This window comes from Odocoileus virginianus, chromosome 32 (genome assembly GCF_023699985.2).
Source record: "Odocoileus virginianus isolate 20LAN1187 ecotype Illinois chromosome 32, Ovbor_1.2, whole genome shotgun sequence".
Lineage (NCBI taxonomy): Eukaryota > Metazoa > Chordata > Mammalia > Artiodactyla > Cervidae > Odocoileus > Odocoileus virginianus.
The window spans coordinates 23,989,668-24,002,654 of NC_069705.1; the positions used below are offsets into that span (position 1 = coordinate 23,989,668).

Below are 12,987 nucleotides of genomic sequence, written 5' to 3' on the forward strand. Positions count from 1 at the left end.
GATGAGCTGGCTCTTTCCCCTGACCAAGAGCGCCTCCTCCTCCGCAGCTGGGTCCCCCGGTGGTCTCACCAGCCTCCAGCAGCAGAAGCAGCGCCTGATCGAGTCCCTCCGGAACTCACACTCCAGGTGACTAGTCGCTGCCTCTCCGACAGGAGGAAGAAAGTAGGGCGGGAGGGCGGGCTGGTGCTAACCACACTCGCAGCTCCTCAGGCCGACTCCCGCCAGCTGCCGCCCTTTTTTTGGACATATCTCCCTTGGTCTTGGGTCTCACGCTTGCTCTCCCATCCCTGACCCACGTTCAGGATTTCTTCCGGGACCCCCTTCCCACCCTCCCGCCCCACCACTATTCAGCTCCCCTAATTCCGACTTCCCTCATCTCCCTTGACACACCGCTGACGACTGCAATCCGTCTCCTGTCTTGTCTGCAGTATGCCTTGCTGCCCGGCTTCCTCACTAATCTTGCCTTTTACCCACCTGTTTGCCGCTTTGGCCGAATTGTTAAAATTCTGTACTTGGCTAAAAAGAACTGTGAAGAGTAATCGGCAAGTTTCACAAATAGTGGGCCATTTTTGGAAAAAAACTTTGAACCCTAAAGGAAGGGGAAAACAGTTTTCATAAGTGAGTTCTCTTGTGGAAGTAACGTACTCAATCCTCTTAAGTCTCTAATAGATTTACCCTGTTCATTCTAACCCACCTCCCCGCAGCTGGTAACTATCAGTCGGTTCATTTCTCACTTTGTGATTCTTGTTTCTACACTCAGGAATTACCTTCAAGTCATTTTGATTGTTCTCCTGGCGTTGTTTTTGTTTCGTTTTGTTCATTTTCAGCGTGGTCAGGTTAGAAATATTTTGCAATTAAGATTATTTCAGCTGTTTTTATTGCACGTATCTGTGACCTCTAGTGGTTTTAAAAAATTAGAACAGCCTCTCTATATGAATTCAGTTCAGTTCAGTTCAGTCGCTCAGTCGTGTCCGACTCTTTGAGACCCCATGAATCGCAGAACGCTAGTTATGCAACTGTATTTACGTGAGTGTCAGCATGTATTTTAATGGAAAGATCAACATCTTAATAGACTATTCATATATTTGAAATGAATACTGAGATATTAAAATCGATTACTTCTAGGAGCCATTTTATGTGTTACGCTAATTTTTTTCTAAACAAGTTATAGAATGAAATTGTTTTAAATTAGGTGTATTGTTAAAAGAAAAAAATCATTGCAAAATCGCTTTGGCTATAGTGAGGCCTGTTGCTGATTGAACTTCAGGTGTTCCTTAGTTCTTTTTCTCAATTGTTCTGCTGTTCAGAACTTTAGAAAAGTGAGAATTTGTGGTATTAAACAAGAAAGAATAGCATGGTGTTTGATTTAATGGTAGCTTCTTTTTGGAAAATTAAGTTCATAGAGTTCTTAAAAGTCAATTTGACTCTGGTTTTCTCTACTAACCTATAAGAGCTACTCTTACAAAATATGTTTATAAAATAAGGATACTCCTTTTTAATAAACATAACGAAAGTTCTCACCTTGGAAGGCTGTTTGTTTACAATTGCCAAAATACTTTCTAGAACCATACCTTTGGAATTAATTGCTTTTAAGCCTTGGGATATTCTGTTAGATAGTCTCACATCTGGCAAATTTTGTTCTTTGAGGTTGGAGTTGAATTTTCAAATATTCCAAAGTCCCTTGCTGCTAAGGGTGGTAAATAAGGGAAGTGATTGATGTGAAATGTATTGTGTATTTTTCTGTGTGTGTCTTCCAAACAAAGTTAGAGTTGAAGGCAGGAATTGCTAATCTAAGAAATTCTGTAATTGGCTTAAGAGGATCAGTAAATACCCTGAATCAAAAGCAGAAAGGATCTATTTTATTTTTTTTTTTTTTTTTGAGCCAGAAATTATGGACATATAATTAGACTTGTGACATTATCTACAGTATTTTGTGATATTTTATGAACAGCTACCCAATTGCTTTGGTTCTTTTAGTTTCTTTTATAAAAAAATTTTAAGTTTTTGTTGAAATATTTCACATTTATAAACTATACTTGGATAATTCTGGTGACAATCAAGTAGGTCATGTACTTGGCAGTTTTAAAAGAATGGTATGGTCCCAGAAAAAATATTTCACCTATTCTTGTTAAGTTTGCCCTTTTAACTTCTGACATACATTTTAAAACTAGCAGGTAAAAATGAAACATCTGTGCAGTATCTGACAGTATGTTGCTTGAGTAACCAAATTCAATACTACAACTTAAAGATTTTTGTACAAAAAGACACTGCAATTGGTTATTCTGAAAAAGCACTCTGGAAAAGTTGAAAGACTGTTTCAAATGGTGTTTTACTGAATACTACAAAACTTCCTCAGTTATGAATATTAACGTATTGTTGCACTCCACCCACCTGCCTCATGTTTCATTCTCTGTCCCTTCTGCATTTACAGGGTCAGTAGCTGTTTCTCTGCCATCAGTGTCTCACTTTTTTTCTTCTCCTCAGTAAACTTTTCCCACCCCATTCACTCATCTACCGTTCAACTTCTATTTTCTTTTAACTGCTTATAATTTTTAAAAAATGCCATATCAGGAAAGAGTCTCTTTAATTCCCTTTCCCTAATTTAAACTTCTTTTTAGTTACCTTAAGAAATTCTCTTAAGTCTTATTGGTGAGGCAGGGCAAAGGGAACACTGTCATAATGATGACCAAAAACTTGTTATATAGTAGCATGTTTCTGTCTGCTCTGAAAAGGGAAACTGGAAGTTATGTAGATTACTAGGCTCAAGTAATATATGCCACTTTCTAAGTAACAGTCATCACAATATTCAGCTTGCCACTAAATTTCCTGACTTTATGGGGCAAGAGTAGAATTAATTCTGTTGTTGCTTGTACTTCCTAAAGAAGCTTACTTTAAGCCATCTAACTCCATTCTTCTGATTTCTTGAAAGAACATTGCCTTTTTGGGTTCCTGGTCTGCAGGGCCACTTCTTTAATGGAGGCCAAGCCCCTTCAATCTCTATGGGTAAATAGTGATTGTTTACTCCAGTGATGATGATCTTATTCCCACCACTAGTTATTGTCAGAAACTTGACCTAATCTTGGTCAGCGGAGTTGGAGAAGTCTTTTGGGGAGCTACTCGAAACATTTTCTTAGTTAATAGAGATGTCTAAAAGGATATGCCTCTTTCTGTTTTTGGATATTGTTGTGTTACATGGGATGCCTGGAACTGCTTAGATCATGAAGGAAGGTAGGCTGACTACTGGATGTGGTAGAGTAGAAAGATGGAAAGTCTGTGATAATATTGTGATACTGAATTAACCAGACCTGGAATCTTCCTGCCTCTAGACTTCTGTCTGTATAAGGTTATACATGTACATTTGTCTTACACATACAAATAAAGCACACATTTGAACTGATTTTTCAATTACTTGGAGTTCAAACTATCCCAGTTGATATACACTAATCCCAGTATTTAAAGATTCTTTAGAATTGAAGCTGTTAAGTATCTCCCTGCACTGCATCTGACAGTCAGAAAATACGAGTCTGATGGTAAATCAACAGTTACCATCCTACTATCCTGGTTTTTCCTCTCTCACAATATCTAGTTACTTAGCCTCTTTATTATTTTACTTCCTTAGCTCTGAAACAATAGCCTGAAGCTGTGCTGTGAATGATATTGTCTGTAATTAACTGCAAAGATTCAAAGTTATACAAATAGTGTCTTTGTTACCTTTTACTTAGGAAGATCAGCTCTCTCAAATAAAGGACTTCTCTATTTTAATAATCTGTTACGTGATAATTCTGGTGATATTTTTATTTTATATTCAAAAAGAAAATCTATTTTGGGAGGTATTATTTGCTTTAAATTTGGGAATTGCTTTCTTCTTTTTCACTCTGATATGAGGTGCTAGACAAAATGAATTTGAGGAACATAAATGCAAACAAGCAAAAATTAATGACCTCAGGAAAAGCAGCATGACTTAGGTGAACTCTAAGCTTTAGTTCCTATCTATAAAATCAGGAATTGGGATTTTTATCCTGCAGAATTGTTGATATTTAAGTAACATATATAAACATTTATTAGAGCTTCTGACACACAGTAAGCAGGTAACATTGTATTCCTTCTCTCCACTGCATGGAATCAGTGTGCCTACAACCTTTGCCTCATAACCTACGTGGATCTATCCAGCTTATTGTTAATGGATCGCTCACAAATCTCCAGTCCATTTGTCTCTGGCAGGGCTACTTCTGACTTTCCATTCAGAAAGCAAGTCCATTCCAGAGAGTTTTTCTTCACAAATGAAATGTAAAATTTAATTTCGAAAGGTTTCAGACAATACATGTAGAGAGACTAGAATATTATCCAACTCACACTAAAATGTGTCTATAAATGCCAGCTATTTTATATTTGTATCTTAAATATAATGGTAACATTTTTAAGATACAGTTAAAGATTTAATTGTATCTTAAATACAATAGACTATCTCCATAGTCTATAAACATCATTTTGAAATTTTCTTTTGCTACCAGTCCTTCGATATTCTTTCTCATTAGCCAAATCTTTAAAAAGTCTGTAGCTTCTTTGTAGTCTGCTACTGTATAGTTTTGTACTCTATAGCTGTTTAGTTTAACCCCTGCTCTCAGATATAAGGCTGTCTCCTGTAAACTCATGGGTTTCTGAGTAAGCCTAGATTCCAAACTTTTTTGTAGTTTTTACAGTCAGCTCAAAAGGACTCACATACAAACTTTATACCACAAAAAGTTTGTAATAAGAGAATATGTGTATATGTTTTAATCAGTTCAATGCTGTATTTTTTAATGGATCTGTTGTCAACATAGTGTGAGATTTTTTTCGTTAAAATATCCAAATTTCCAACTTTTAAAAAATAGATTTTATTATTTAGAGTAGTTTTAGGTTCGCAGCAGATACAAAGATTTCTCATACAGACTTTGTCCCCTCCAACTTTTCTTTCAAAATAGAAAGATCTGGCAACATTTCCCACATAGCAGTATTTGCTTTGAGCTTAAGAGCAGCTGTCCTGTTTACTGGGCTTCTCGTCTCCATTTTACCAGTTTGCAGTCACTCCCTGTTGTACTACAAGCAACTGCCTTCATTCATGTACATTATCTAACTCTTAAAGATATGTAAGGATAAAACTTCCTTGTGAAAGAAAATCGCCTTAATTTGCTGCAATAAAAAATCCTACAAGAATCTGCTATGACAGCCTATTGAAGCTACAGAAACCTACAAAATGTCAATATTTTTGACTATAAATTCGAACGCCTAACAGTGAACTTAAAAATTATGTATATCAAACAGTCCCATAATTAAGGGAATTTTAATTTGGTATGTTAAGTCATATAGTCTATAACCAGTGATTAAAAGTTACAATTATAGAGTATATGACACAATAAAGCATGTTACAGTTTAAGAATACTTTTCCTAAATAGATAGTAACAGTCAAGTGCTCTCTCTAGTTAATTTTCCACATAGTAGTATCGATCCATACCTGCTTTAAAAAAAAAAAGTTACCACACAGGTAATCATTTCTCCATTGCTAGTTATATCTGACTACATCTACTCTTCCCTTCCTACTTCTGAATTTCTTCCAAGCTGTCTCTCCTGCCTGCTCACCCAAGCCAGAAACCTGGTCATCCTGTTTTCACTTAGTCATCTGTGTTACCATTGCTTCATACTATACCTGCCTCCAGTCTTATTCCCTTTTCTCTTCCACATGGGTGCCAGAGTAATCTTTAAAATTTGAATTTGATGATGTTCTTTTCAGTGGCTTCCTAACTCTTGCCAATGTCTTTAGCTTAATGCTTGGTTGTCACAGAAGATTGTGATGTGACTGGTGGAAAGGTATCAGCAGACAAAATGTAAACTTTCTTTAATGGCAAAAGATACAGAGACTTTTAGAGACCCAATATTATATCCTACTGAAGCTTTTCTAAATGTGCTTCCTCTGTCTGGAATGTATACTTCATTTCCCTGATTCTGTTTCCTGGGGTTAACTCTTACTTGACTTTTAAATGTAGCTCAGATACTATTTTTCCCCCAAAGACCCCATTACCCCCATCTCTGTTTAGGTTAAGTCCTTTATCTTGTGTTCCTATAGCTGTTTGCACATATTTGTCATTATCCGATGTCTTCTACAGAGCAGTGTTTGAAAAACAGCTATGAAATAAGTGGTCTATGTCAAAGAGATACAGAAAACAAAATTGAGTACTCTGGAATTTCTAAAAGCCTTTAATATGCTAACATGCATCAGCATTCTCCAAGAGTAGGGTACAGTATGAAATGTCTTCCAAACAGAGCAGTGAACCATCTATTCAACTATTTATTTTAAATTTCAAGTTTCTTAATTATTCACTTTCATACCAGCCTGTGTGTGTGTGAATGCAATGTAATAGGGAAGAGCTTTTGTATTCTATTACAAGTTAATTACTAAAGGGTTGTTGCCAATAAACTTCAACTACAGATAATGGTCCATCCCTAGGAACCCTGCCTCCCAAGAATCAGCATTAAGGTAAAATACCTGATGAGGCCCACCTGTGAAAGCCTTGGGAGGGAGAAGATTAGCACCTCCTCTGGAGGCTGACCAGAAACAGGAAATACTTGACCTTACTCCCTCCCTTTTTAATGTAAAAGACTCCTGAGCTCTTCCTCTGGCAAGATGGTACTTTTAGTACATGAGTCTACAGTCTTCTTGATTCGCTGGCTTTCCAGATAGTCTCTATTCCTAGCCCTAACAACTGTCTCTGGATTTATTGTCCTGTCCTGAGCAGAATGGTACAGGCTTGGACTGGTAACTCAAGTGCTGTTTTCTTTTGTTCCCCTGAGGATATTGTAACAAATTTATAGTCTTCTGTTTGCTTCTCTAATTGTGTTTCTTTGAGTTTTTGTGTTTGGGGCTTGTTGAGTTTGGTGCGTGCCTCTAATGCTTTTGTTTTGTTCCAGCCTTCTCTATATTTAAGAGAAGTCTTAAATGTAGTAGTCTTCTTTGTAGGTCTTTAGCTCTGTGTATCCTGGCCTGCCTCGGTTGGTGGGTGAAGAATGACTTGCTTTCTAGTGGGGCAAGCTGGTGGTTGTCTTTAGAAGATGGAGGCGACGTGGGAGTCAGGAGCTTCCTGAGGGGCTGTCACCTTAGAGGCTCCCTCCCCTTGGAATTCTGGGGCTGACAGGACTGCCTGCGGTCTGCAGGTTGGAACACCAGGAGAGAGCTCTGACTTCCTGCTGCTCCAGGCTTCTTCTCACTGTCTACTCAGAGAGGGGCTTCTCCCCACCTTCCACACTCACGTTTGCCTTGACCTGGCTCAAGGGCTTCAGCTTTGCATTGGTCTTATGTTTGGGGGTTGTCATTAGTTCCTATATTTAATTTTTTTAAACACTTATCTTTTCCTTTAATCTCTTCTTTTTTAATCTTTTTTTTATCTTTCTAAGATTCCTCAGAGTTTGTCATTTTATGTATGGAACCCTTTACTTTCCAGCACTGTTGTAGATTTGCTTCTTAAAAGTCAGTTTCAGTATTTCCTGGAGATTTAGATGGGAGAGGGAAATTGTCTAAGGGAATTGTCTTTATCTAAGCACCTAAACCTTTTATCAAAAAGGATCACCTAAAAACCATTCCTTGAGTTAAACAAGGGGAAATGATGAAATCAGAGTCTTGATCTTTTTCAGACTGAAAAATGGGACCACGCTGTTTCCATTTCCTGGGGAGATGCTGGGTGTATGGTAGCTGTTCAGTTGAACCTAGTCTTAGTTTCAGAATCCAGGTTTACACAAAATGTAAGTAAGGAGATAAGTGATTTCTTCTGTGAAAGGGATCTTAACCATAACTAGTGTGTCTCTTGCACTTCAAGGTCTGTTTGCGTATAGTTTTAGGGGCTGTCAAAGTATAGTGGATGCCAGTTAACCACACATTCTGACAAAGTTACCTGTCTCAGCTTTCCTTAGTCCAAAACAGACTCAGAATCGCTGAAATAAAACCATAGTAATTCACTGTTCTCAGAGAACCTAGAGAATAAAATTATTAATGGAAGATTATTTAAATTTTCTCGGGTGAGATTACAGTATTACTTTAGAACACATGTGTGTGTTTACATCCAAAGAGTACTACCTGTCAATGTAAAGATATGACTGTAAGAATGTTTATAGCAGTAAACTTGGAAACAGTCTAAATATTGATGCTGAAAACTCAGCCTCTCTGCATCGATCAGAATAAAATCTCAGAGACAGAGTTTTGGCTGAAATAGAAAAGAATAGCTTTATTACTTTGCCAGGCAAAGGGAGACACAGCCGGCCTGTGCCCTGAAAAGCTGTGTGTCCCAACCTGGGATGATTTGTTGAAAAGTTTTACAGCAGGTTCAAGGGCAGAGTTGCTAATTAGGAGCTGGGTATGCCCATGCCTTTAGTCTGGCCTGGGGCTGGGTGAGGTGGGGGGCAGTCTCCTCCCTTGTCTCGGAATCTCCTCCCATCCCTGATGAGCAACTGTTTGAATTTGCCCTTTCAAGGTCATGGAGACTGGAGTCTATTCTTAGAAACAAGAAATGGGGACTTAGAAAGACTTCCATGCCCAGGAACTCCCAGGGTCCTGCTTAGTTTCAATATCTAATAGTACAGAATAGGTTAAACAATATATTAGAACATTATGTAGACATTTAAAACTCTTGTAAAATAACATTTACTGATTTGGAAAAATAATTTTTTTTCCTTGATGAGAAAGAATTATTTTTGGAATAAGTTTTTTAAAAGTTACTTGAAATAGCAAAAAATTCAAATTTGTGATAAAGATTTGGGGAATGATTCTTGTTTTAATTAAGTACAACAAGAATCTGCCATTTTATCTAATGCAACTATTGTAGAGGAGGAAGCTTCCTTGATGCTCTTGCTCTTAGGGTTGGGTCTGAAAATTAAACCAACTAAAGATTAATAGGAGAAAAGTACACAAATTTAATGTGAGTTTTACATATCAGGGAGATCTTCTAAAGGAAATGAAGATCCAAAGAAGTGGACCTGATTATTTTACACTGGGCTTGATGAAAGTTGTGATGACAGTTGTGGAGGAATGTGGTGGGTTAAGAAGTACAAAGCATGTCTTAGTGATATTGCCGGCTGAGTGCCAGCGTGCATGCCTGCTCATTCGCTTCAGTCCTGTCCTTTGCGACCCCACGGATGTAGCCAGCCAGGCTCCTCTGTCCTTGGGATTCTCCAGGCAAGAATGCTGGAGTGGGTTGCCATGCCCTTCTCCAGGGGATCTTCTCGACCCAGGGATCCAACCCAGGTTTGCACACGAAGGCAGATTCTGTACTGTTTGAGCCCCAGGGAAGATCTGTGCAGCAGTGAAGCATGTCACATGAATTATTGGGTTTCCCGGGATGTGTTCAAGTTAGGTTTACATGATACTGTGGTTTATTAAGTGTGCAGTCGCATTATGTCTGAAAACCAGTGTATGCACTCTAATTAAAAATACTTTATTGCTAAAAAACACTAACCATCAGCTGAGCTTCCAGTGAGTTGCAGTCTTGTTGCTGGTAGCGGACTTGAAATATTGGGAGAATTATCGGTATGTAACAGAGAAACATGAAGTGAGCAAATGCTATTGGAAAAGTGATATCAGTAGTCTTGCTCTATCTATGCAGAGTTGCCACAGACCTTCAATTTGTAAAGAAAAAGAAAAGCAGTATCAGTGAAGCACAATAAAGTGAAGCATGCTTGTAATTGTAGTAAGTGGGAGGGGCAGGGGACAATGATAACTTAGCAAGCGTGTCTTCTTAGGTTCTTTCACTATCCCTGTGTCTTCTGAGATTCAGATGCTCCTTTCCTCTTGGTGTAGGGTGGGCACCTCTTAATGAGGTCTTATGATCTATTTTCTGTTTTAAGAAAGAAAGATAAGGAGGGAGAAGGTCAGAGTAACCTTCTTGTTTCTGCTGTTTTCTCATATTCCTTCACTTTAAAATATTCAAGATGCCAAGGTGCCACATTTAGGGGCAGCATGTCCTCAACCCACCAGTTGCCATGGCTAACCTGTTTTGGAATTTGTTAATGATGATTCAGTTCTCATTAATATTACAAATACTACCTTTGACTTCCCTGGTGGTTCAAATGGTAAAGAATCTGCCTGCAATGTAGGAAACCTGGGTTCGATCTCGGGGTCGGGAAAACCCCTGGAGAAGGGCATGGCAACCCACTCCAGTATTCTTGCCTGGAGAATTCCATGGACAGAGGAGCCTGGCGGACTACAGTCCATGGGGTTGCAAAGAGTCAGACACACGACTCAGAGAATTTCACTTTCACTTTTCACCTTTAGTTATTTGATACCTCATTGGTGGAGGAAATTTGTCAAAAATTTTAACAAATGTCAAGAACATAATTATGGGGACAATGATTTGAACACTTCTAGCCAAAAAATTATTTTAATCAAATTCACTTTGTTTTCTATAAAAAGACAGTGTCTGAAAAAAATGACTTAACACTTTAGTACTACAAATTTAGACAGGCTCCAACTTGAATATATATTTTAAATGCTTGCTTAATAATGCTAAAATATGTTGAACAATTATGGTATTATGTGGGAAGGGCTTTACCTGCATTATCTCACTTAATCTAACAACACTTTTAACAAGATGGGTATTTTTAACATCCCCATTTACCATGTGAGAGATAAGACTTAGGCAGATTGTGATCACAGAAGTAAATTCAGTTTGTTGATTCCATAGCCATGAAGGACCCAAGCTACTTCTGTCTGCTGAGCTTTCCTTAGTGTTTGGCTCTGATTCTCAGGGTCATTCCTGGTCCAGTATGGTTGTTCGAAGTTTGTCTGTCAGGGCCAAGCAGGAAGGGCAAATAGACTCTATACCAGTTTTTGTTGCCTTTAAAATGCCTTTCTGAAAATTCCACCTCACAACTTACCTGTGTTTTATTGGCTGGAACTTAAGCCTATAGCAACAACTTGCTACAAGAAAAGCTACAACATTGCTGCTCAGAATAAAATCAGGCTTCTCTTATTTAGGAAGAACGGGAATATTTGGTTTTGAAAAGCAGCTAGCCGTCTCTGTCTATCATAAGGCTGTAGGAGACATCTCATCCAGACTTCTCAGTTTAAACTGTGAAAGCCCTGTCAATACAGCTGGCAGTGGCAGGATTGTAGGTCTTCTCTTGCTGACCTGTTTTAACTAGAGGACTTGGCAATTGCTGCTTCTTGTTCAGTTGCTAAGTCAAGTTGTGTCCAACTCTTTCCAGCCCCATGGACTGCAGCATGCCCGGCTTCCCAGTTCTTTACTATCTCCCGGATTTTGCTCAAACCCATGCCCACAGTTGCTTCTACTAATGATAGATTGCTTCCCCGGTGGCTCAGACAGTAAAGAATCCACCTGCAATACGGGAGACTGGATTTGATCCTTGCATTGGGAAGATTCCCCGGAAGAGGGCATGGCAACCTGCTCTAGTAATCTTGCCTGGAGAATCCCCACGGGGTCACAAAGAGTCAGACAGACTGAGTGACTAAGCACAGTGCACAGCACAGTGATAAATTAGATAAAGCGATAGTAATCAATGTAGCACTAATACAAGAGTTTTTCTTTGCCTCTTTACTTCACCAGCTTAACTCCATCTCTTAGCAAGCCCCTGACAATATCTCAGAATAGTATTGCCTGCTTATTTGATAATCTTTTCTATGGTCATTTCCCCGTCAAGATAGAAGTTATATTGGCTCTCTAGATTCTGTGATTAAAATGAAGTAGTTTTAGTAGACTCTACAAATTTTAATGTTTGCTTTTAACATTAATGGTTTTTATAACTTCGGATAAATTTTTTTCTCAATTTTTTTCCTACAGTATAGCTGAAATACAGAAAGATGTGGAATACAGGTTGCCTTTCACCGTAAATAATCTGACAATTAACATTAATATGTGAGTAGAATTGTATCCTATTTTTTCATATAATAGGACTTTGAAAAATCTTTTTTATCATTTTGTTTCTTAGCTACTGTCAGAAGTAAACTGTTTAAAAGTGAATTTATTTCCTTTTCTAGTATCTAAAGTTTATTAAACTTACATAATTCTGTGAAATAAAAAGGTTTAAATATGTCATTGTAATAGAGATTGTGGTAAGAAACTATGAAAGAGGAAATGGAATACAAAGATGTAATTGTTTTTATTGATTTGCACTAAACTCTTAGCTGGAGGCAGGCTGAAAGAGTGAGCATGACAACAACAGTGGAAGGGATCGTGTGCAGAAACCGTTAGAGGAACAATCACCTTTATATCAGAAACAAGTTAAAATATTCTAGTTTTCAGCAACCAATATAATACATCAACCAGCAAGTTCAGAGTTGAATTTGATCTACCGATTATTTTTAAAGAAAAAACAATTAGAAGTAAAAAATATAATCATGACGTTATTAAGTAATAAAGAGGAAAGTTTGGGGAAAGTGATTGCTAGTACTCATTTAGCCATAGGGCATTTATTAGATTTCAACATGAAAGAATTATTATTACCTCGGATTGCATTAGGTGGCTGGCTGCTCAAGTGAGTGTTTTAGTGAGGTACAGTAAAAATGCACTTAACTTGAAGATGGAAACTATGCTTGTTCATTGTCAGATCCTCATTGCCTAGCGAGGTACCTTCACGTGGGATCCCATATTAAATCCTAGTTGAATGAGTGGAAATTAAAGCGTGAATATATAGCAGTGCCAACCATTATGCTGTGTTATCTCGATATATGGGAGCTTTATGAATTGTCACAGCAGCCCTGAAAACTAAAACAAATTATACACAAGTAGGTAATGAATACAGTAGTCAGGAGAGAAACCCAGACTGTTTGGGCTCCAAAGGCCATTCATTGCCTCTTTTCCAAAGTAGTTTAAGAGTGTAATCTATATACCTGAAGTAGTTTTTTCTCTCATCACATGCCCTGGTACAGCTAAGTAGGAGAAGTCAACAAAGACCTAGTTTCCCTCTTAACAATGCTGCCAACAAATAGTTCCCTGAGCCAGGAGGGGTACA

At 38.0% G+C, this 12,987-nt stretch overlaps 1 protein-coding gene across 2 annotated transcripts in view; it reads left to right on the top strand.

Annotated features, from left to right (window-relative positions):
- Window position 1: 1 nt before the first annotated feature.
- Window positions 2-12,987, top strand: part of VPS37A (VPS37A subunit of ESCRT-I) — a 33,469-nt gene continuing 20,483 nt past the window's right edge. For both annotated transcript variants that reach the window (XM_020883351.2, XM_020883359.2), the window contains exons 1-2: window positions 2-126; window positions 11,817-11,891. In XM_020883351.2, the coding sequence (XP_020739010.1) occupies window positions 2-126; window positions 11,817-11,891 (200 nt within the window). The remainder of the gene's footprint in view (window positions 127-11,816; window positions 11,892-12,987) is intronic.